Source organism: Nuphar pumila, chromosome 2 (genome assembly GCF_984573655.1).
Source record: "Nuphar pumila chromosome 2, dmNupPumi1.hap1.1, whole genome shotgun sequence".
In the NCBI taxonomy this organism is placed as follows: Eukaryota; Viridiplantae; Streptophyta; class Magnoliopsida; order Nymphaeales; family Nymphaeaceae; genus Nuphar; species Nuphar pumila.
Window position 1 is genome coordinate 130,641,611 of NC_143250.1, and position 21,728 is coordinate 130,663,338.

At 37.7% G+C, this 21,728-nt stretch overlaps 1 protein-coding gene across 4 annotated transcripts in view; it reads left to right on the forward strand.

Moving 5' to 3' along the window:
- The first annotated feature begins 215 nt into the window (after window positions 1–215).
- The window catches only part of MAA3 (P-loop containing nucleoside triphosphate hydrolases superfamily protein), a 187,416-nt gene continuing 165,903 nt past the window's right edge, over window positions 216–21,728 (forward strand). For 2 of the 4 annotated variants that reach the window (XM_089996822.1, XM_089996823.1), the window contains exons 1-3: window positions 15,100–15,272; window positions 15,366–15,513; window positions 15,617–15,750. In XM_089996822.1, the coding sequence (XP_089852948.1) occupies window positions 15,129–15,272; window positions 15,366–15,513; window positions 15,617–15,750 (426 nt within the window). In that variant the 5' untranslated portion in view covers window positions 15,100–15,128. Of the gene's footprint in view, window positions 746–15,099; window positions 15,273–15,365; window positions 15,514–15,616; window positions 15,751–21,728 lie in introns of those variants that run through there. The other 2 variants (XM_089996824.1, XM_089996825.1) reach the window with 2 other exon arrangements.

Below are 21,728 nucleotides of genomic sequence, written 5' to 3' on the forward strand. Positions count from 1 at the left end.
TTTTTCGATACGATACGATACGGATCGAACGATTCAGGCTGATTCATAACGATACTGACAACACTGCATCCCACTCAAACAAGGGTTGGGACAAGTTCGGCAATAGCGCCATCATGGAGGACATTTCCCGAAGAACACGATCATGAGGCGCCTAGGGTTTCTTCTTTATCAAGCGTTCAGGGTTGGGGCTCCGCACTCCGCCCAGAGAGAGAGAGAAGAGAGAGAGAGAGAGAGATTCTGCTATCAGGGTGACTGTTGAGAGAGAGAGAGAGAGAGATCTTGGTGTCTCTAGTTCACTGGTTTGTTAAGCGAAAGGTGAGTTTCCTTCTATCTATTTCACCCAACTCTCTGCTGATTCTCTTTTGCCGTCTGTCGGGGATTGCGTGCCCGTAAGCGACTCGGCTTAATCACGGTTGAGTCTAATTGAGTTGGTTCATGGTGGCTGCATGGTCTGTTTGGCTTTATTTTGTTTCACCCGAATCGGTCTACCGAGTCGTAAATTAACAGAGTGATGAACATCTCGGGGCACAGCATCCTCCGGGTGCGATGAGTGTCACATTCCACACGAGATTTCTGACTGTTACTGACTCGGGATCCGTCTCAGGTGTCCGGTGATTGACTCGATGGGCTCTGGAAGGGGCTACTTGAGAGCAACGAACTTCAGAATGATGAAAAAACTTTGTGGATAGCAGTCCTTTGGGATGCAGTGAGTCCATCACATATTTCCACATGAGATTTCTGACCGGTAATTTTCACAACTGCGATTACTTTTTGTTTTTTTTTCATATGAAAAGATGATATGAGCGTGATACTGTACCAACTACACTCTGAGAACTTGGCTTGTTGGTGATTGTAGTTCTCGATTTGTGACCAAATTCATGGCAGTGTAGTCGGTAAACGGTGATTGTGAAAAGAAGATGTTGGAGGGTAGAATTCGAGGGACACTCGGTGAATACCTATCGATGAGGTCTGCTCAAACCTTCGGGCTCTAGTTAGCAAAAATCCGCCTAAAACACCTTTTCAATAAAACTTTGAAAATGAAAAAAAAAACATCTGAAACTCTGTCTTTTCAAACGATGCCCAGAAAAAAAAAACATTCTTTTGAGCAAAGCGATTACAACACAAAAATTTATATTTAAACAACTTACTTTTGGAAAAAAACTCAATTATGGATCCAATTGAGTTGGATCATAATGATTCTTGAGTTTGAATCTCATTGTTCCTATATCTGAACTTGTTTTTCATGGAAAATTCTCATATATATATACATATATGTCCATTTTTCTTACTCCATTTTATAAAATTAAAACCGAATTAAACACATATGTACTATTTGTCGATATTTTTTCGACTCATTTTTTATGCTTTTTTTTGCTGTCTTTCTCAATGCAAAACCTTTCAAATAACATATTCAGTATTTAATGATATTACTAATTATGTTTCAGACAAGTGCTTACGTTCAACCTTTGCTTTGACTGTCCATCACATAATAAAGGTTTCAATTCGCCTGTTGGAGTCCCAACCTCAAATCTCATCGTCGTATTGGGCCAAGTGGGCAGATCCACCTAGTATTTTGTTAGTTACTCTGTTCAATCACACAGCTACACCTCCCACCCCATTTTGCAAGGGTGGGGGTTGTATTGTGACCTGGCTGTCGTTGATTAGGAATAACCAAAAAAGATAAAAACATGGGGCAGCAGGTACCTAGCCTTTCTTTAGCATGGTGGCATACCCTTAATTTGATCAGCTATGTCTTGCATGAGAAAAAATCATCTGACTCAATAAAAAAGATAACTTTTTACCAACGAGAGGCCAGGCAATATGCTGTCGATGATGGGAGTTTTTTCCCATGGATTATCCAAAAAAAAAAGCATCATTTCTAATCAACACTCAGCTTTGAAGATGGAAGGGATTTTATCTGAAATGGAATTGGACCCAGCACAATCATTTGCAAAAATATCGATGAAGGAACCTACAACCGACTAGTAAAACCTGCAAATTATGTTTTTACTAGTTCCAGTTCCTAATATCGAAGCTGGAGAGTGCGGCCAGTAACGGGTTATGCATGAACCTGGTTGATTCAAATCTAGATCCACAATTTACTTTGAACTTGTGTCTAATATGTCCCAGTATTACATCTTAATGCTGGGTCTTGTGAAAAAAAGGTTCAAAGAATATGTCCCAGTATTACATCTTACTGCTGGGTCTTGTAAAAAAAGTTCAAACAAAGGGTTTACAAGTAAAAAGTGCAATACAAATCAGATTTGATCAAGGTTTGATGGATTTCCAAAAGATATGATATAAACTTTAGATCCAAATGCCGTCCTGATAAGGTAAATATGGATGCAATCCAAATAGACGTTCAGATTTGTATTTCCGTTTCACACCAGATAATCACATATTAGATTCAAATACAATATCTGGTTTAACCTAGTTCATGTTGAAATTGTTACCTTTCGGAGGCACGTGTAAACACTCTATCTTTCGAGCCATAGTTACCCCACTTAGGTCCTCTTAGGATACAACTGAACTTTTGCCTTATCGCGAATGATTAGACCATGCCCTGCATTGGGTGAGCCCAACAACTTTGACACGAACCGCCTTCAACAACCTCTTGAATATGTTTGAATCGGGTATGGATCTGGATTCTAATAGTAATTAGGTTGGGATTCACACTACAACTAGATATGGGTATGATCATCCATCAGGACTGAATCCTAAATAGAGATTCAAACTATAATGGATTTGAATATTAGGAATGGATTTGGAACCAGATCTAGATTTGAACCGTAATTAGATCTGGATCTGAACCATAATTGGATCTGAATCCAAATCAAAGATGGATCTGAGGTAAACTAGATCTGGATCCCTACCTGAATTTAGGTCTAACCCAAGAGAGAGAGAAGTACCAAAATTAGGGAGAGAGAAAAATTCTCAACTTGAGTAGTTTGGGAGTAGTAAAATCAACAAAAACATACAACTATCACAGGATTTTTGAAATTCTGTGTTGACTTGCAAAGGTCATATCTCTCAATTTAGACCTTAAATGAATTCATTTTTTTTTTAGATTGCATGTCTAAAACATCTCTCTAAAATTTGAGAATTTTTGGATTTACCATTTTGGAAAACCATAAATTTTTTTTCGACTAGTTGAAATAGAAATACCAGGACATGCATTTTTAAGTACATACAGAATTTCATATTTTTTTATAAAAAAAACATCAAAATTATGTATTTTATGATTTTTTATCCATATAAACATATCATATTCATGCACAAATAGTATCAAATGAATCTAATTCAATATATGTTGTTCATACATAAAAAAATTCATACAACAACAACAACAACAACTACGCCTTCATCCCAAAACAATTGGGGTCGGCGATATGAACAAAAAAAGAAAATCATTCTGGGTCCTCCACATGAATCTTTCTCCTCCAATCATTTTTATCCAATGCCATGTCGTTCAAAGCATTCATATCCTTTCCTATCATCTCCATCCAAGTCTTCTTAGGCCTACCCCGACCTCTTTTAACTAATATATTTTGCCATTTCTCCATCCTTCTAACTGGAGCATCATTAGGCCTTCGCCGAATATGCCCAAACCACCGTAAACGATTTTCTCTCATCTTATTTTCAGTGGATGCAACGTCTACCTTCTTACGTATCTCCTCGTTTTGAATCTTATCTTTTATTGTATTTCCACACATCCATCGAAGCATACACATCTCAGCTACACTCATTTTTTGAATATGATGTCTCTTTGCAGCCCAACATTCCGTACCATATAGTAAAGCGGACCTAATTGTCGGCCTATAAAACTTTTTCTTCAACCGCAATGGCATTCTACGATCGCACAACACTCCAGTTGCACTTTTTCATTTCATCTACCCAACCTTTATCCTATGGTTTACATCTCCATCCTTTTTGAATGATAGATCCCAAATATTTGAAATAGTCATCCACCAATATTTCTTGCTCGCCAAGCTTCACTACACTCTCATCACTACTGCGTTGCTTACTAAACCGACATTCCATATATTCTGTCTTACTCTTACTCAACGTAAAACCTCTTCCTTCCAATGTCTGTCTATATAATTGTAACTTAGCAATAACCCCAGCTCTAGACTCATCAATCAAAATAATATCATCAGCAAACAACATACACCACGACACATTTTCTTGAATTATTTTCGTAAGCTCATCCATCACTATAGCAAATAGGAAAGGGCTTAATGTAGATCCTTGTTGTAACCCAACTGTTATAGGAAAATTGTTTATCACCCCTCCACAAGTGTGGACATTGGTTACTACTCCTTCGTGCATATCTTTAATTATACTAATGTACTTAAGAGAAACACCTTTCTTCATCATTGTCCACCAGAGAACATCCCTAGGTACTCTATCCTATGCCTTCTCTAAATTAATAAAAACCATATGCAAATCTTTGTTCCTCTCTCTATATCTCTTAATAATTTGTCTAAGAAGATGTATAGCTTCCATAGTTGATCTTTCAGTTATAAAACCAAATTGATTCTCCGATATCATGACAACCTTCCTCAACCTATGCTCAATCACCCTCTCCCAAAGTTTCATAGTATGGCTCATGAGTTTTATACCACGATAGTTTGTGCAATTTATCGTCATTCATGTACAAGTAATATCAGTTCTAACATGAATCTAACTTAATACATGTTGATCATATATAAATTTCACACAAAACATAAATCAAGAATCATGAAAAAACATTTTTCCATTAGAACAACATGATTTAAGCTACTTCTCCAATTTTTTTTTTCACAAAATCCGTTTTGGAGTTTTTAAAACCTCCATACCCAATATAATATCAGCCCATGCATGAACCATGATTGTTATTTATATTGATATGCATTTGAAAATCCTCTACCAGCATGCAGATGGACCTTAGCCCAATGTAAACATGCAAGGTTAAGTGCACCTATCTCAAAAATCTAAAATAAAAAATTGAAACCATAGAGACTAGTGAGCATTCTTCCTTGATGACCACCTTAATGCACCCACACTAGGGATGGCAGTGGACCGGGGGAAAGCGGAGCCCCGCCTCGCCCCGTTTGGACCGGGGATGAAGGGCATGAAACGGGGATGGAGGCGGGGATGAAGGTTTAAATCCATCCTCGTGCGGGGTTGGAGGCGGGGATGGACTTACGCTTTCTCCCGCCCCATCCCCGTCCCGATCCCCGCCTTGCCCCCACCCCGCTCCATCTCTAATCCTTCTAAGGGATGACAATAGACCGAGGGGAAACGGGCCCCGCCCTCGTTTGGACCGGGGATGGAGGTTCGGATTTTGAGAGGGGTGGGGGTGGAGACCTTGTCCCCCGCCCCCGTTCCGGTCCATTGCCATCCCTAACCCACATCACCTAATGGAGGTACACAACTACACAGGGAGGAAGAAGAGAGGAGGTAGAGCAAAAATAAGGAGAGAGAGTTTAATGTAGAGAGATAAGGGGGCATGAATGAGTCCCCTTTTTAAAGGCTCCTTATGGGATTTCTCAATCCCATAAGGTAACTCTCCTCAGGCCTATCCCTAAGATACCATTTGCATATTCCTTAAAATCCTAGGCTAACTTGGATTCCTAAGCTATTAGGAAACTTTTGAAATCTCTAAGCTCAAAGACTTGTTTTTTAATTAGAAAACTAACAAGAGATTTGACTTTAGATAAAGTGGTATTTTCTAGGCAATTAGAAGTACTTTAGACATGTAGGATGGGCCCATAACGGGGGAGGCATCCCACCTGCTTAAACTAGCTTCCTTAGTTAATTTAATTAAATACTTAATTTCAAAATTCTAATTGAATCCAAATCCAAATTAGATCTAATTTTATTTACCTCTTTTGATATAATGGTTGGTAACGGGTGCAAATTCAAAGAGCATCCCTCTTTTGATATAATGGTTGGTAACGGGACTAACCTAAAGTGTTTGGCGGTATGCCTCGACATTTGTTTACAGCTCCAAGGAGCTAAATTTGTGGTGGATTTATACATCCTAACTATTCATGGTATGAACATGATCCTTGGCTATGGACATTAGGAAAAATAGCCTGGGATTTCTTCGCTATAAGATGTCTTTTTGGAAGGATCGAGGGGATGTCAAACTCGTTGCTATCCGACCTCCAATAGGGGAGGAAGAATAGCAGAAAGGGGCTATGAACATGTTGTGTGGCACCCAATGTGTCTACTTTCTCATCGCCCAAACGATATAGCCAAAAAGTGTCCCGACATAATAGACGTTTCTCTTGACATGGCTAATTTGCTGAATTTTTTTTGATGTGTTTAATGAGCCATATATTCTACCACCTAGGAAATTCTAAGACCATAAAATACCCTTAAAGGTGGGTACCACACCCGTGATTGTAAGGCCCTATTAGTACGCTTCATCCCAAAAAGCTGAGATCGAAAAACTCGTTGGAGATATGTTCAACAAAGGGATCATCCGCTTGAGTGTGAGTTATTTCTCATCACTAGTGCTCTTGGTGAAGAAGAAGGATGACATGCAGAGGTTCTGTGTAGATTATCGAGCCTTGAATGACATAACAACAAAAGACAAGTTCTTGATTCCGGTTATCGAGGAACTACTTCATAAATTGCACGAAATCACATTCTTTACAAAGCTCAATCTTCGTTCAGGATATCATCTAGTGCACATAGCTCATGATGACATGCACAAGATGACATTTATGACTCATGAGGGTATATATGAGTTCTTGGTCTTGCCGTTTGGGTTGACCATTGCACCTGCCACAATGAATGATGTTTTCAAAGCTATGCTCTTGAAGTTTGTGCTTGTTTTCTTCGACGATATATTGGTGTATAATTGTTCTTGGGATGTATATTTGCAGCATGTGCGAGTTATGTTGAGGACCTTGTGGGAGTACCACTTGAGTGCTAAGATGTCCAAGTGCCTCTTTGGACAAACACAAGTAAGTTATCTCGGTCATATTATCATTGATGAAGGAGTCTAAGTTGATCTGGACAAAATCGATGCTATGCGGCAGTGGCCCAACGTACACACTGCGAGGGCACTTCGAAGATTCTTCGAGTTGATTGGGTATTACCAAAGATTTGTGAAAAGATTACAGCCATATTGCCTCGCCCCTTACCTCCCTCTTAAAGAATGATAGTTTCGTGTGGACCGACAAAGCCACCAATGCATTTGAGCGGTTGAAGGAAGCTATGTATCAAGCCCTCATTCTTACCTTGTCAGATTTCTCTAAGGTCTTCGTAGTGGAGATAGATGTGTGTGATAGTGGGGTAGGTGGTGTCTTCTCGTAAGATAAACACCCCATTCATTTATGAGCAAGGCCTTGCCTAACTGAAGTCGTGCCTTATCTACATACGACAAGGAAATGCTTGCAACAATTCTTGCGGTAGAAAAGTGGCACCCTTAACTCCTTGGGCATAAGTTCATCGTGCATACAAATCATCAAAGCCTTAAATACCTATTGGGGCAGTATATTACTATTGTCAACCAGCAGAGATAGCTCATTTGATATGACTTCGAGATCCAATATAAAAAAGCCTTGGAGAATAAGGCACTTGACGTCCTATCCTGGCAATTTAAAGACATTTTCCACAATTGAATGTAATGTATGGAATAAGGCATGTAATGCCCAAATGGGCAATAGTGTAATTCAAAATGTGGTGAGTGAGTTGGGTAAGAACCCAAATAGTCACCCTAATCACACTGTTAGAAGTGAGATCTTGTTCTACAAATGATAGATCTATTTGTTGTCAGAGAGCCATGTGATCCGGGATCTTTTATACGAGTTGCATGACACACCTAGTGGTGGGCATGGAGGCGTGTCCAAGACCTATCAAAGCTTGAAAGCCTTCTTTTATTGGTCGGGTATGAAGGTTTATGTCCGAGAATGTGTACGACAATGTGTGGTCTGTCAGGCCAACAAGTACGAGGCGATAAAATTGCCCGAGTTGTTGCAGCCTTTGTCGATTCTCGAGCGGGCATGGCAGTATATATCCATGGACATCGTGGAAGCTTTGCCCTCGTGTGAGCGCAAGAAGATCATTTTTCTCATGGTGGATAGGTTTTCAAAATACGCCCACTTTAGCCGATTGCCTTGAGAGTATACCACTAAGTTGGTGGCAAAGCAGTTTGTCTCACGTGGTGAAACTCCACGAGATGCCCAAGCGCATAGTGAGTGATTGAGATTCGATCTTCTTGAGTCAGTTTTGGTCCACCTACTTTGAGTTAAGTGGAACAAAACTGAATTACAGCACCGCCCACCACCCGCAAACGGATGGGCAGACAAAAATTGTGAACAAGGTTGTAGAGACTTACCTTCGTTGCTTCGTAGGAGACCGCCCAAACAAGTAACACTACTTTGTGCTATGGACGGAGTATGCCTACAACACTAGTCATTACTCTTCTATAGAGATGACTCTGTTCGAAGCATTATATGGGTTTTCTCCCCCGTCGTGGTTACATATGAGCACGTGAGTGCTGCATCTCCCGAGGTGGACCGTGATTTGAAGGTGCGAGATGAGATTCTCGCCGCATTGAGGAAAAATATCGTGAAGGCTCAGATCTACGACAAAGGTCATTCCGATCGGGGCTCGATTTTGAAAACAGGGGTGGTGCTATTTTTTGTTTGCTTATTTTATACTAGTTTATTTTTTTCATCGGGGCCATACCTTCACCCTCTATTTCCTTTCCTCTTCTCCTTCATCGCTAGCTTCCACCGAAGGTTTTGCTCCTTCCACCCAGCTTCCACCAATGCTCTAAACCTCTTCACCCACCTCCCTTCCATTAACTGAACATTGGTGGTCACTTCTCCACCCACCACCCCTTTTATTGGCTCTTAACTCATGGTTATCTCTCTCTCGCTCTCTCATCCATCCCATTTCTGTAGTGATAAAGAAACTAATCTAACTTAATCGTATGTTGAAGTTCAGGTAATATTTCAATGTTTTTATTCTTCCTTTGATGATGATAATGAAGGTTAATGTGGTCATCTTTTTTTTTCATGATATAACTTTGTTTTGGATTTTTAGTTATTATAATGGTGTTTCCATGCTAATCTGATCAAGGTTTGGTTAGTTGATAAAATTGTGTTGCAACCAATTAAGGTTTTGGCAATTGGGGCTTTAAGGTTAGGATTTGTTGAAAGGGGAAAACAGCGCTTACTATCCAATGGATGTTTGTAATGGAAAGAAAGCCTTAGGAGTTGGATTTTTTATATTTTATGGTCCTGTATGGAGTTTTGGCACAAGGAAATATTCAACATGTTCATTGGCTCAAGCTGGTAGAAGTTTGATTATGATAATTGGCTCCAATCCTCTATTGTTGGTATATACATTGGACAAAAAAAGTAAAACGTGGTAATTTTCTTGAGGTCCTTCAACATGTTTGCACAAAGGAACAAATATAGATCATGATCAAGGGTATAACAAAAGTTATGTCAAGAAAGGAGACATGGATCATGATCATGGGTATAAAATACAGTCCCCATCAAAATTTTCTACTCTTATTATAATGCAAACATGTGAGCTCTATGAAATTTAGGTTAAAGTGCTCTAGTTCCTTGACTAGATGAGAGTGTCACTCTCCAAATTTATTTGTTGCCACTAATATATTTTGAACAATCTCTCTAGCACCTATCCTTTGTGGTCCACATTATATAGTTCTTTTTACCCATGTAATTGGTACTTGAATATGCATGGAAATTGGTGTGCTACTGCTGATTTTTTGTACATCATTTGATGGGCTTCCATTGTAGAGATTTTCTACCCTTTTGTTCTAGTAAGCTCACAAAACCCAACTTATCTATCAAAAAAATAAAAGCTTACATAGGTCCTACATAGATGGGTAATATCTTATACACTAGTTCCATATATTTTTTGTCACATATTAGTTGAAGAAACACCATTGCTCCCATTTGGGGATCAAAGTTGAACATGGTTAGTCTTTACCAATCAAAATCAAATGCTTTATCACCCTTTTCTACTTCTGTCCCTTGTTATTTGGAGAGCATTTTGGGAGTAGGCCAATGAAGGAGTTCATGGAATTGAAAACAAAGCCCATATTCTTTTGGGGGAAATGCCAAAGAGTTGATGTCTCAGCTGATTTAGCTTCATTTTCAATATCTAGATCATTGATCATGAATACTTATGGTTTTTGTGTTAGCAATCAACTATCATTTCAAGTTCACTTTAGAAATTAATTGATGAATACATGCAAGAAAAAAAATTTATGATTTTGTTAGCTTAGTTATTTTTGTGTAAATTTTTGATGTATTTTTGTTTATACTTATGATCACACACACACACATATGTACAATGGATTTCCATTTTTTCTTGGTTGGGTTGTTTGAAACAAGGTACATACTTATTTATATCCTGTTTGTTCAAATATGATGTAGATGGCTAGCCAAGTTACTATCGATGGGATTGATAAAGCCAACAAAGCTAATAAAATAAATGCCAAACTTTCTGATAGAACCAGTACAAAGTGGACAAAACATTTAAATGAGATTCTAGCAGAGGTGATGCTAGATAAAGTACAACTTGGAAACAAGCCTCATTCTACCGTCACCAAAAAGGGATGGGAGAATATAATCAAATCATTCAATGCACAAACAGGGAGTGATTATATTCCTGTGCAAAGAAAAAAAAGTTTGATTTTTTTAGAAAGGAATATGATATCTTTAGCAAATTGTTGAAGGTTAGTAGCTTTGGCTGGAATCCAATGACAAGTCATTGAAGCTAGTGAAGAAGTATGGAATAATTACTTGTGCATAAGTTTCTTGCTTTTTCTTTTACCTATAGTTAAATATTATATAGAATGCATACCAAATTAGATAATTCATAAAGAAAAAATGGATGTCCATATTATGTTGAATTATGCACTAGTTTTGGCGGGTTAGTAGCAATTGGAGAAGGTGGAATTTCAGCAGCAACAAATGATGATGGGATTGAGGATGTTGATATAATTGATTTAGATTCTCAAGTGGTCGGAACACCTATTACATCACATGAACCTTCTCCAATGCATGCTAAAATAAGTGAAATGTTAAAGAGAATGTACAAAGAAGAAAACTACAGTGGTTTTCAATGACAAAAAAGTTTAAAAAATGTTTGAGATTGGTGCTACGGTGTTTGCATTAGCACAAGCTAATGAGAATAAGGCTGCAATAATTTGTTCTCAGCAAGAGTATTAAGTTGAATCATGCATGAAAGTATTGAACTCCATGTAGAATATGACTGGAATTAAAATTCAAAGCAATTGTGTTGTTTCAACATGTTGGGTATCTTGAAGTCTTCATTTCCATGGATGTTGAGCATTACTTGCTTTGGTTGGATTGTAAAACTAGCCAGTAAAACTAATACGTATGCAAGTCATTGCTTTTGATGGGCAAAAGAAGATTAGTTAGCTCATTTTTGTATAAAATGTTCTAATTAGTTTAGTAGCTTTAAATCTGTCCAATAAAAATATTTTGATGTACATCTTGTAAGATGGAGAACTGTTATGATCATGATGATAACATAATATGTCAGATGTATGTAATTTTTGTATGTTTGGGTACACATTAAATACATATATATGTACATTACTTTTTGTCTCATTATGATCATGGATATTTTCATTGCATATTCTTATTATGTTATGGTTTTGCTTTTTGAATTCTTCTAACATGTGATTGAATATAAATTTTTTAGTGCATAGAGCCAAATATTAATCCAGGCCTTGAAGAAGAAGAATGCATAGTCAATGCTGTAGAAGAATATTACAAGACATACCTATGTAAAAACCCCGGCAGAAATTCAATTTTTACTAGACCCAACTGTGTGCATAATGTTCTCAATGGTTATTTGAGAAGATGTTATGAATTATTTCGTATGGATAAAGGCATTTTTCAAAATCTTTGTAATGTTCTAGTAGAAAAAAAACTATTGAAAAATACACTAAGGATGGTTGTTGATGAGAAAGTGGCAATTTTTGTTTTGATTTTGAGTCACAATGAGTGCAACAGATTAATGAAAGAAAGGTTCCAACACTATGATGAGACAATAAGCCACCACTTTAATAATGTGCTAAATGCAGTAGTAAATTTTGCAAAGATGGTGACAGTACCACCATCATTTGACAATGTTCCTGTAGAAATTAAAGCAAACCCGAAGTATTATCCATGATTTAAGGTATACATATTTAGTTGCATGTTTTCAATTATTTTCACATGTAATAGATGATTGTGTTATAAATATGTTATATTATTTGTAGGGTTGCATTGGTGCAATAGATGGTTCACATTAAAGCAATTATTCCAGTTAAAAAAAGTGCTTTTTAGAAATAGAAAATCAAAGATTTCACAAAATGTTGTGCTTGCTCATTTGATATGAAATTTAATTTTGTTTTAGTTGGTTGTGAGGGATCTAACAATGATTCTTGCATATTTTGAGATGCTGTAAATAATTCAAAGCACAATTTTCTTCAGGCATATTTACATATAAAAAATTATTTTTAAAATTTGTTTAAAAAGTTAACATTAACATTGTGCTACAAATAAATATTATACTGTTGATGGAGGGTACCCATTAGTACGTGGTATTCTTAGTCCATATCGACATATACAATATTATTTTAAATGATTGGAAGCAGGGTTGCCCAGAGACTATGAAAAAATGGTTTAATCATTGTCATTCATCTTTCAGAAATGTGATAGAGCATTGTTTTGGTGCATCAAAAGCAAGGTTTCCAATTTTAAAAGAACCTGCTTTATATATAGTTTTAAGAAACACGCATATATTGTTCTAGCTTCTTTTACTTTGCATAACTTTATTGGGATGAACCACCAAAGAGATGAACTTTTCACTATATTTGAGCAAGAAGATCATGTAGTTGAGGATACCATTCAGGGGGATAAAGTTTGTTCTATATCTGATTCTCAACGACACAAGATGAAAGAGTTGCGAAACAAAATAGCAAGAGAAATGTACAATTGCTTTAACAATGTTTAATTGCTTGTTTTATGCATTTTTATTCAAGACTTGATGAATATGTTTATTGTTAGGACAATCAATTTCAACTACGCCCACATCAATTGTTCATTTGTATATGAAATGTTCTGTTTAAGATGATGCCTCACTCAGATGTGGTAGTTGGTTGTGCAATTATTGATCCGAACTTACAGGGGATGTTTTTGAAAATGGATCCAAACTTACATCTGGACCCCCATGTGCATTGATATTTTCAATGGTCTGTCCATATTGGAAATTTGATCCAAACTTACATCTTGGACTCACTTCTATGATATATACAGGACAAAAGTGTATTGGTCCAAATCCGACCCAATCTAATTCAGGTCCAGGTTCGAGTATGGCTGAAATTTGTGGACCATATAGGTTAATAGGTTCGTGTATGCATCTGGTCAGGTTTTCAATACACCTGTTTTTTCTTATATACAAGACAAAATTGCATAGGGCCAAACAAAAGGTACAATCTCAACCGGATCGAAAAAATATCAATTTATCTAAGTTCCATAATTGGTCTAAAATTTGATATAAGTGTACAAATCTAAGTTCCAATGTTTACCCGATTAAAAAAGAATCACTTTAGATAAAGCTCAAATCCGAAGGTACATTTGTCTCTTATTTTTATCATGCATTCAGGACAAAAGTTCATTGGCCCCAAATTAGGGGTGAAAACAAGCAGGATTTGGGTTGAATCCTATTACTTAAAAATCCAAATTCAAAATGCAACCATTAGATCTGAATCTAAATTCCAATGCACATTCAGATTTTACCTAAAGGATCCAAATTCAAAAACAAAATTTGGACATGGATCGGATATCCAACCATATTCTATCCATTTGCAGACCTAGTCCAGATCGGAGGTCTAATTTTAACTGGATAAAAAAATAAATTTAGATGAATCCTATATCTGATCCAAAATTTGGACTGAATGTACAAATCTAAGGTTCAATATGAACCCAAAGTAAAAAGAAATAAACTTGGATGAAGCCCAAATCTAAGGCAAAATTTGATCCAAACATACATTTGGGTCTTGGTTTTATGATGTGCACAAAACAAAAGTGCATTGGGTCCAAATCCAAGATCTAATTGCACCTTTATATCAGGTGATTTAAACAATATCGCATTAACAACAACCAAACAAACTTATACTTAAAAACCATTTAAATGGCATGTGATCCAAACAATGCTAAGAGTACTTTTCTTTTAGGTTTTACTCTCTTTATAACAAGCTAATTAATTTATTGTCCACTCAGAATAAACATAAATACAACCAAACAGGGCCTTATTTTCTGTATTCATCCTTACTTGTAGCTGGGGTTGTAAATGAGCCGATATATACAAGCCTTCATCTGAATCAGTTACATCATTCTTGAATATGGGTCTTAAAAATAACATCCAAATGTATATTCAGACTCAACATTACATTATTAGACTTCATAAAGATTTTGATTCAAATTCATACGAGCACTTTTCATAAGATCTAAGTTCAGGACCAGATCAAATCCAATCCATTTGCACTTTTTAGTTTTTACATATAAACCCCTTGTTTTCAAACTCTTTAGTTTTAAATCAGATTTGTGACATAACCCGTGTGATAAATGTTCGGTGATATTTTGAAAAAATCACAACAAAAACATGAGAAATTACCAGGCTGATATTTTGATCTTTTGGGTAAATATCAGCAGAAATTATATTCATGTTTTTTTAATTTTCTTAAAAAAATTGAAATTTAGTTTTTTTTTTTAATTTTCAAGTTTCTGTCAAAAATTTCAAGATTCACAAAAATTTTAGAATAACACGAGAGTTTGGCCGCAGATATTTACTGTCAACTAGGTTATAACTTATTTGAGTCTTGGGATTCAACTGTACAACCTTGGGTATGGCTTGGATCCGGATTCGGTTCAACACGATGCGTACCGTATATCCGAACCTTTTCCACGACCAGGTAGAGACGGGTTTGATCATGCGCAACCGAAGAGGTGGTATTTCGGTGTCACACGAACGTGGGGAATTCCTCGTACGATCTCCCTCTTTTTTTTTGTTCCCTTCCCACTTCGGTTGAGAGAGAGAGAGAGAGAGAGAGAGAGAGGAAGGAAGGAAGGATGGTGGTGTCTGTGGGAGGGGGAGCTAACGAGAGGGAGAAGGTGGCATTGGAGAAGGCCGCGCGGGGAGCGTTACACCTCTCTCGCTTCCATAAGATCGTTCTCTCCTGGGATTTCATCCACCTCCTCAGCGACTCCTCCTCTGTAACCTACCTTTCTTTCTCTTCTTCTTCGGCGTTTCATCCCCCCCCCTTTTGTTTTGTTCATTTATACGTTTTGGTATTATTGGGATTTCAGAAGAAGAAGAAGAAGAGAGAAGGAGAGAGTTCGGGCCTCCCGAAGGTAAAGAACACCTTCAAGGATGTAAGCGACTACATGGGCGTCTTCGAACCTCTCCTCTTCGAAGAAGTTAAGGCCCAAATTATCCAAGGGTCCGACGACGAAGGTGAATTTCTGCTTTGTAGCTTGTCACTCTTGTTGTTCTTCCTTCCTGAGGGTAGAGTATCTATGGATTCAGCGATTTGGGCTTTCTTCTTCCTTTGTGACAGTGGGCGGCTGGGACGTGGGTGCCGTTGTGTCCGTTGAGGAGGCGAGTGGGTTCCACATTGTGTCATTCATCGTCAAGCCCGAATTCGGCGAAGATTTGTCGGACAACGATCTCGTGCTGCTGTCGAGAGAGAAGGTACGCCTTATGCTTCTGTGTCCTGCTTTTACCGGGAACATGTGCTTTAGTTTCATCTTGTGATGAGAATGCCCTGGGGCTGATTATGGTGCACATTTTATGGTCGTGGATGTACCTCTTAAGCTGCTTAGTGTTGCTTGGATTCTTAGTGTTTTTTTTGCCTCTCTTCTTTCTTGAGTGAAAAAAACAGTATGCTTCTGTAACCGAGAGATCCGGGATTCGAATCCAATGGACCTGGCTGTCAGAAAAAAAAGCTCTATAGTTGATTGTTCAGCATGTTAAACCGTCGTGGGTGCTCCTATTCTGTTTCTTAGATTTGTTTGGATTTTTAGATGATCAGTCCATGCTGTTGTTGTTTTCTTATGCATATTATTGTTGTGTAATTGTGATGATGATGACAATGGCGATGGTGCTGGTGGACTGATTAAGTCAGGATTCCATAGCATTTATGGCAAATAAGTAAGAAATTATGTACAACCAAACACTTTACAAAAACCCAAGACCGTTGGTTGACCTTTAAGAAGGGAAAATGGTGTTGGATAAGAGTTCACCAACTCTGGAAACAAAAACCAACATCCTAACATTCCCTACTCCCCTCTAAGTATGATTTGAGTATTGCTTAACATAGCTCCTCCGTGCACCTAACCCTACATGGAGGAGAGGAGGATAAGGTCAGAGTGTGAGTAGGGAATCCAGGCATATACCGGGTGTTGTTGGCGTATAGTGTAGTGAGTCCGACGCATAAAAGATTGAAACCGGGGTGTAGATTGATGAGTTTGGTGAGTAGTTGGGCGACCTGTTGCCTCGTGTACCCGATGAGTCTGATGAGATCTCAACAAGTCCGGGTATATCGGGAGAACCTCTAACAGAAGAAGCTTCATTCTCAAGGCCTTGCGCGACCAGTTGCCTCTTGTTCTGACATTTCTTTAACTGACATTTCTTGATGAAATGCCCAATCTTTTCATAGTAGAGACACTCATCTGGAGTGTAAGTGGAACTTTCATCATCTTATGCACCTAAAGTATTTTCTTGATCCACCAGCACCTGGGATGGGACATGACTACTTTCCCTAAAGTACATCACAATCCATGTTGCAACTAGCAACACTTGATAAGAAAATGAGAGTCCGAGGCCACAAGGATGCCTAAATATAGGTGGAGTCCTAAGGTACTCCTTTGCGTTACCCGTGCATCTTTGTTTTGGCGGGCGTTATTCCGCCTTCTTTGCCACTGGAGCATATACAAAGAGTCCCACTGAGTGACTTGAGCCGTCATTGGCGAGAGTTGCCGCTGCTGTGCACTTCCTATCTGTGGCCTTCTTGATTTGACAATCTCAGATAGTGTGGTCCGTCTCACCACAGTGGATACAACCCTCCCCATTGTCGGGGTTGACCTGCCTTTCCACGCGGTGACGACACCCCCAGACTGTCATCTGTAACTCCCTAATGGCTGCGGCCTAGAAGATAGTTTAGTTTTAAGATCCTTATAGTTTAGAACATTAGAGATGAAGATTGGCATGTAAGACGTTGGTTAAATGTAATATTTTTAGTTATCATGAACTCTTAGTAGTTTAGTTATGACTTATGACATTTTTGTGAAAATGTCTATAGAGAAAATATGTGCATTAAAACACAATACCCTTGATATAAGAAGTGTGCACAAAGGCACTGAAATGAAATGGGGATCTTCGAAACACGAGCTTTGATTAACAAGAGCAAGTGTCAAGAATGACACTAAAGCATAACCCTTAAAAAGGGTATAACTGGAAACAAAATAAAAATAAAAATGTATTCTTTATTGATATGAAAAACCAATTGCTTAAGAAGCATTGGAGTGAAATACAAGAGGGGCTGCACCCCTTTATATACACAGCTGAAAGAGGACTCAATAGAGCTGTTGGGCACAGTCCAACAGCTCTATTTAGAGCTGTTGGAATGTGTCAGTCCAACAGCTCTATTAAGAGCTGTTGGACTGTGTCAGTCCAACAGCTCTATTGCTAGTCAAGTCTGGACAGGACTTGACTAGCAACAGTCATTCTAGTTCAAACTGAACTAGATGACATAAAGACAAAAAATAAAAATAAAGGAAAAAAAATACAGAAAAGAAAGAAATTAAAAATGTATTTATATATATAATAATATAATATTATTATATATACATATATGTACAGTTTTACATTTTAACACTCCCCCTCAAACTTACGGTACAATGAGCGAAAGTTTGTCTAAGAGAAAGTGAAATCGGGGAGCAGCGAGAGGCTTTGTAAAGAGGTCTGCTAACTGATATTCTGAAGTGACATATGGCAGATCAATTATCCCGTGTAGATATTCCTCTCTGACGTAGTGACAATCCATTTCGATGTGTTTGGTGCGTTCGTGAAATGTTCTGTTACTGGCAATGTAGATCGCACTTTTGTTGTCACAACACATTTGTGAAGCCTTTGTTGCTTCAACTCCCATGTCAGCAAGCAGTCGTCGGAGCCAAACTACTTCCATGATCGTGGTTGCCATGGCTCTGTATTCAGCTTCGGTGGATGAGAGAGATACCTTTTGCTGCTTTTTACACCTCCACGAGATTAATGATTCCCCTCAAAAGACACAAAAGCCAGTGGTTGAGTGTCTGTTATTGGGATCACCTCCCCAATCAGCATCAGTATATGCAATTAAATCAAGAGAAGAGGAGGAAGATAAGAAAAGTCCTCGTGAAAGAGAGGACTTGATGTATCTGATAATACGCATGACTGCTCCCATATGAACAGAAGTACGAGCATGTTGAAATTGACTTGCTGTATGAACAGCATGTGCTATATCTGGTCTGGTAATGGATAGATAGGAAAGTGCCCCGACAAGCTGTCTGTAAGGAGTAGGGTCTGCAAGAAGTTCTCCATCATCAATCTTCATTTTAACATTAACAACTTCTGGAGTGTCAACTTTCTTATCATCAGTAATACCAGACCTGAAAACAATATCAAAAGCAAATTTAGTCTGAGATAATAAATATCCTCTAGGAGAATAAGCAACTTCAATGCCTAAAAAATATCTCAACAAGCCCAAATCAATCATTTCAAAATGAGATTTAAGAAGTGTTTTGATTGTTTCAACTCCCTGTTTATCGCTTCCGGTGATGATCATATCATCCACATAAAGAAGAAGCACAATGATTCCTGCATCAGAATTCTTAATAAACAAAGCAGTGTCAGTTAAACAGAATTGAAAACCAATATCAATCATAACACGACTAAACCTATCATACCAAGCTTTTGGTGCTTGTTTAAGTCCATAAAGAGCTTTTTCTAAGCGAAGGACTTTACCCTTAGGAATACTTAGACCAGGAGGGGGTTCCATATATACTTCTTCAACTAGCTTTCCATTTAAAAAAGCATTTTTGACATCCATTTGAAAAATAGACCATTTTTTGATAGAAGCTAAGGCAATTAAGGTTCGGACAGTAGTCATACGAGCCACCGGAGCAAAGGTTTCTTCATAATCAATCTCATATTCTTGGGCATAACCTTTGGCTACTAAACGGGCTTTATATCTTTCAAGAGTACCATCACTCTTGGTTTTAATTTTATAAACCCATCGACATCCTATAGTTTTCTTCTCTGGAGGAAGATCTTGAATATTCCATGTAGAAGCCTTTTCAAGTGCATCTAATTCAACTTTCATGGCTTCTATCCATTTGATATCATTTTTTGCTTGAAAATATGTGGATGGTTCTTCATATGAGTGAATTAATGCAATAACTGCCCTATATGTGGGTGAGAAAGACTCGTATGATACAAACTTTTCTGGAGGCCTCGAGATTCGGGATGATTGTCTAGTTGGAATGTTAGAATATTTCTCAAGTGCACATGGAGTATTAGACTCTTGTCGCCTGGAATATTGAATACTAGTATCTCTATGAACTTCTTCATTTTCAACATTAAGATCAATAATTCTTGGATCATCATCAAAGTTACAATCAAGGTCATATTCATCAGATGTTGATGTTAGATCTAGCAAAAAGGAGTACTCAGTGACGTCTTTTAATTTTCTAAAATCAAAGAAGCTCTCCTTTTCAAGAAAGGAAACATTTCTAGACACATATAGTTTATTATTTTTGAAGTCAAAACATCTATAACCTTTCTGGTTTTCAGCATATCCTAAAAAGGCACAGGGAATCGCACGAGGGGAAAGTTTATCATTTTTGTCAGTAAATATGAAACATTTGCACCCAAATATTCTTAATCTAGAGTAGTCTGGAGAAATGTTCATAAGTTTTTCAATGGGAGTGATATTTTGTAACGAAGAAGATGGCATCCTATTAATGAGATAGGTGGCAGTTAAGGCAGCTTCTGCCCAAAAGTCTTTAGGGACTTGATTTGCTATTAATAAAGTTCTAGTGGTTTCTATAATATGACGATGTTTTCGTTCTGCCAGTCCATTTTGTTGAGGTGTATAAGGACAAGATCTTTGATGTGTGATGCCATGCAATTTAAGATAATTTTGAAAATCTGTGGATAAAAACTCTCCCCCTGAATCTGTGCGAAAAATAGTAATATCATTTTGAAATTTGTTTTTAACCATATTATGAAAAGTTTGAAAGTATGAAAATACTTCAGACTTATGTTGGAGAAAGTACATCCACGTATGTCGGGAGAAATCATCGACAAAAATAACATAGTAAACAAATCCTCCTTTAGAAATTACTGGTGCAGGACCCCAAACATCCGAGTGTATTAATTCAAGTGGTCTTGAAGAGAAAAAGGTTCTGTTCTGAAATGGTAATCTTTTCATTTTGCCGAGAATACAATCTTTACAATCAAATGATTCAGAGTTACAAAATTTCTCTAGATTTGGAAAATGTTGGATTTTGGCTATATGTGGGTGACCAAGTCTCTTATGCCACAGTTCCAACTCTATTTTTTGAATATTATAACAAAAAGCTTTCTTCGGCATTTCCAAAAAATCCATGTAATAGAGTCCTCCTTCTCTATGGCCTTCCCCAATCAGCTTGCCTGACTGGCGATCCTGTACCCAACAACCATGAGAAGAAAAAGAAATATTACACCCATAATCAGAAATTTGAGATACAGATAAAAGATTTAAATTTAATTTGGGAACATGTCTAATTTCTGGAATAAAAAAATTTTTTGTTTTATAAATTTTTTCAAAATCTCCTATTCCTTCTATTTCAAGAGAAGTCCCATCAGCAGTAAAGACCTTTGACACACTTGTTTTATTTTTAACACATTTGGATAGACTTTGATTATTTGGGGTCATATGAAAAGATGCACCAGAGTCAAGAAGCCAAGAAATTTTACCTAAATCAGAAAAAGATGAGGCTGCTGCGCCGGTTGAAGCTTCAGATGAGGAAGAGGCACCTTTGATGAGAGGCTGAAGGATCTCCATTAGTTGGGCCAGGGAAACTGGTGCATCCTGATCTTTAGGCTCCGATCCAGCAATTGCAGCTCTTTTTTCTCTCAGCTCCTTAAGTTTGGGACATTGTGGCCTGTAGTGTCCCGGTTCATGACAGTGATGACAAATAACTTTCTTCTTATCATAGTCACTATTTTGTCGGTTAAAGTGAGGAGGCCTATATGATCGAACATGATTCCCTGGTCTAGACACGGCTAAAACGGAATCATCTTCAATTTTTAAAGAACCTTTCCGGAGACGATTTTCTTCCATTGTTAACTCTTCAATAGTTTCCACAATAGAAGGAATTTTTCCCCGGTGAAGTAGGGCCGATTTAGTGGTTTCAAATTCCGGCCTTAATCCAGTGATAAACTGGTAAAAATGTTCAACATCGAGTTGTTTCTGACGAAGCTCGATGTCTTCGGCACAATGCCACTTTGGTTCTAAAAGGGAAAGTTCTTCCCAAAGTTCGGACAACCCATTGTAATATTCACGAATAGTTTTGTCTCCTTGTGTCATCATTCGAACTTTTTCTTGGAGGTTGCACACGTGTGCAATATCTTTAAGGGAATACATATTC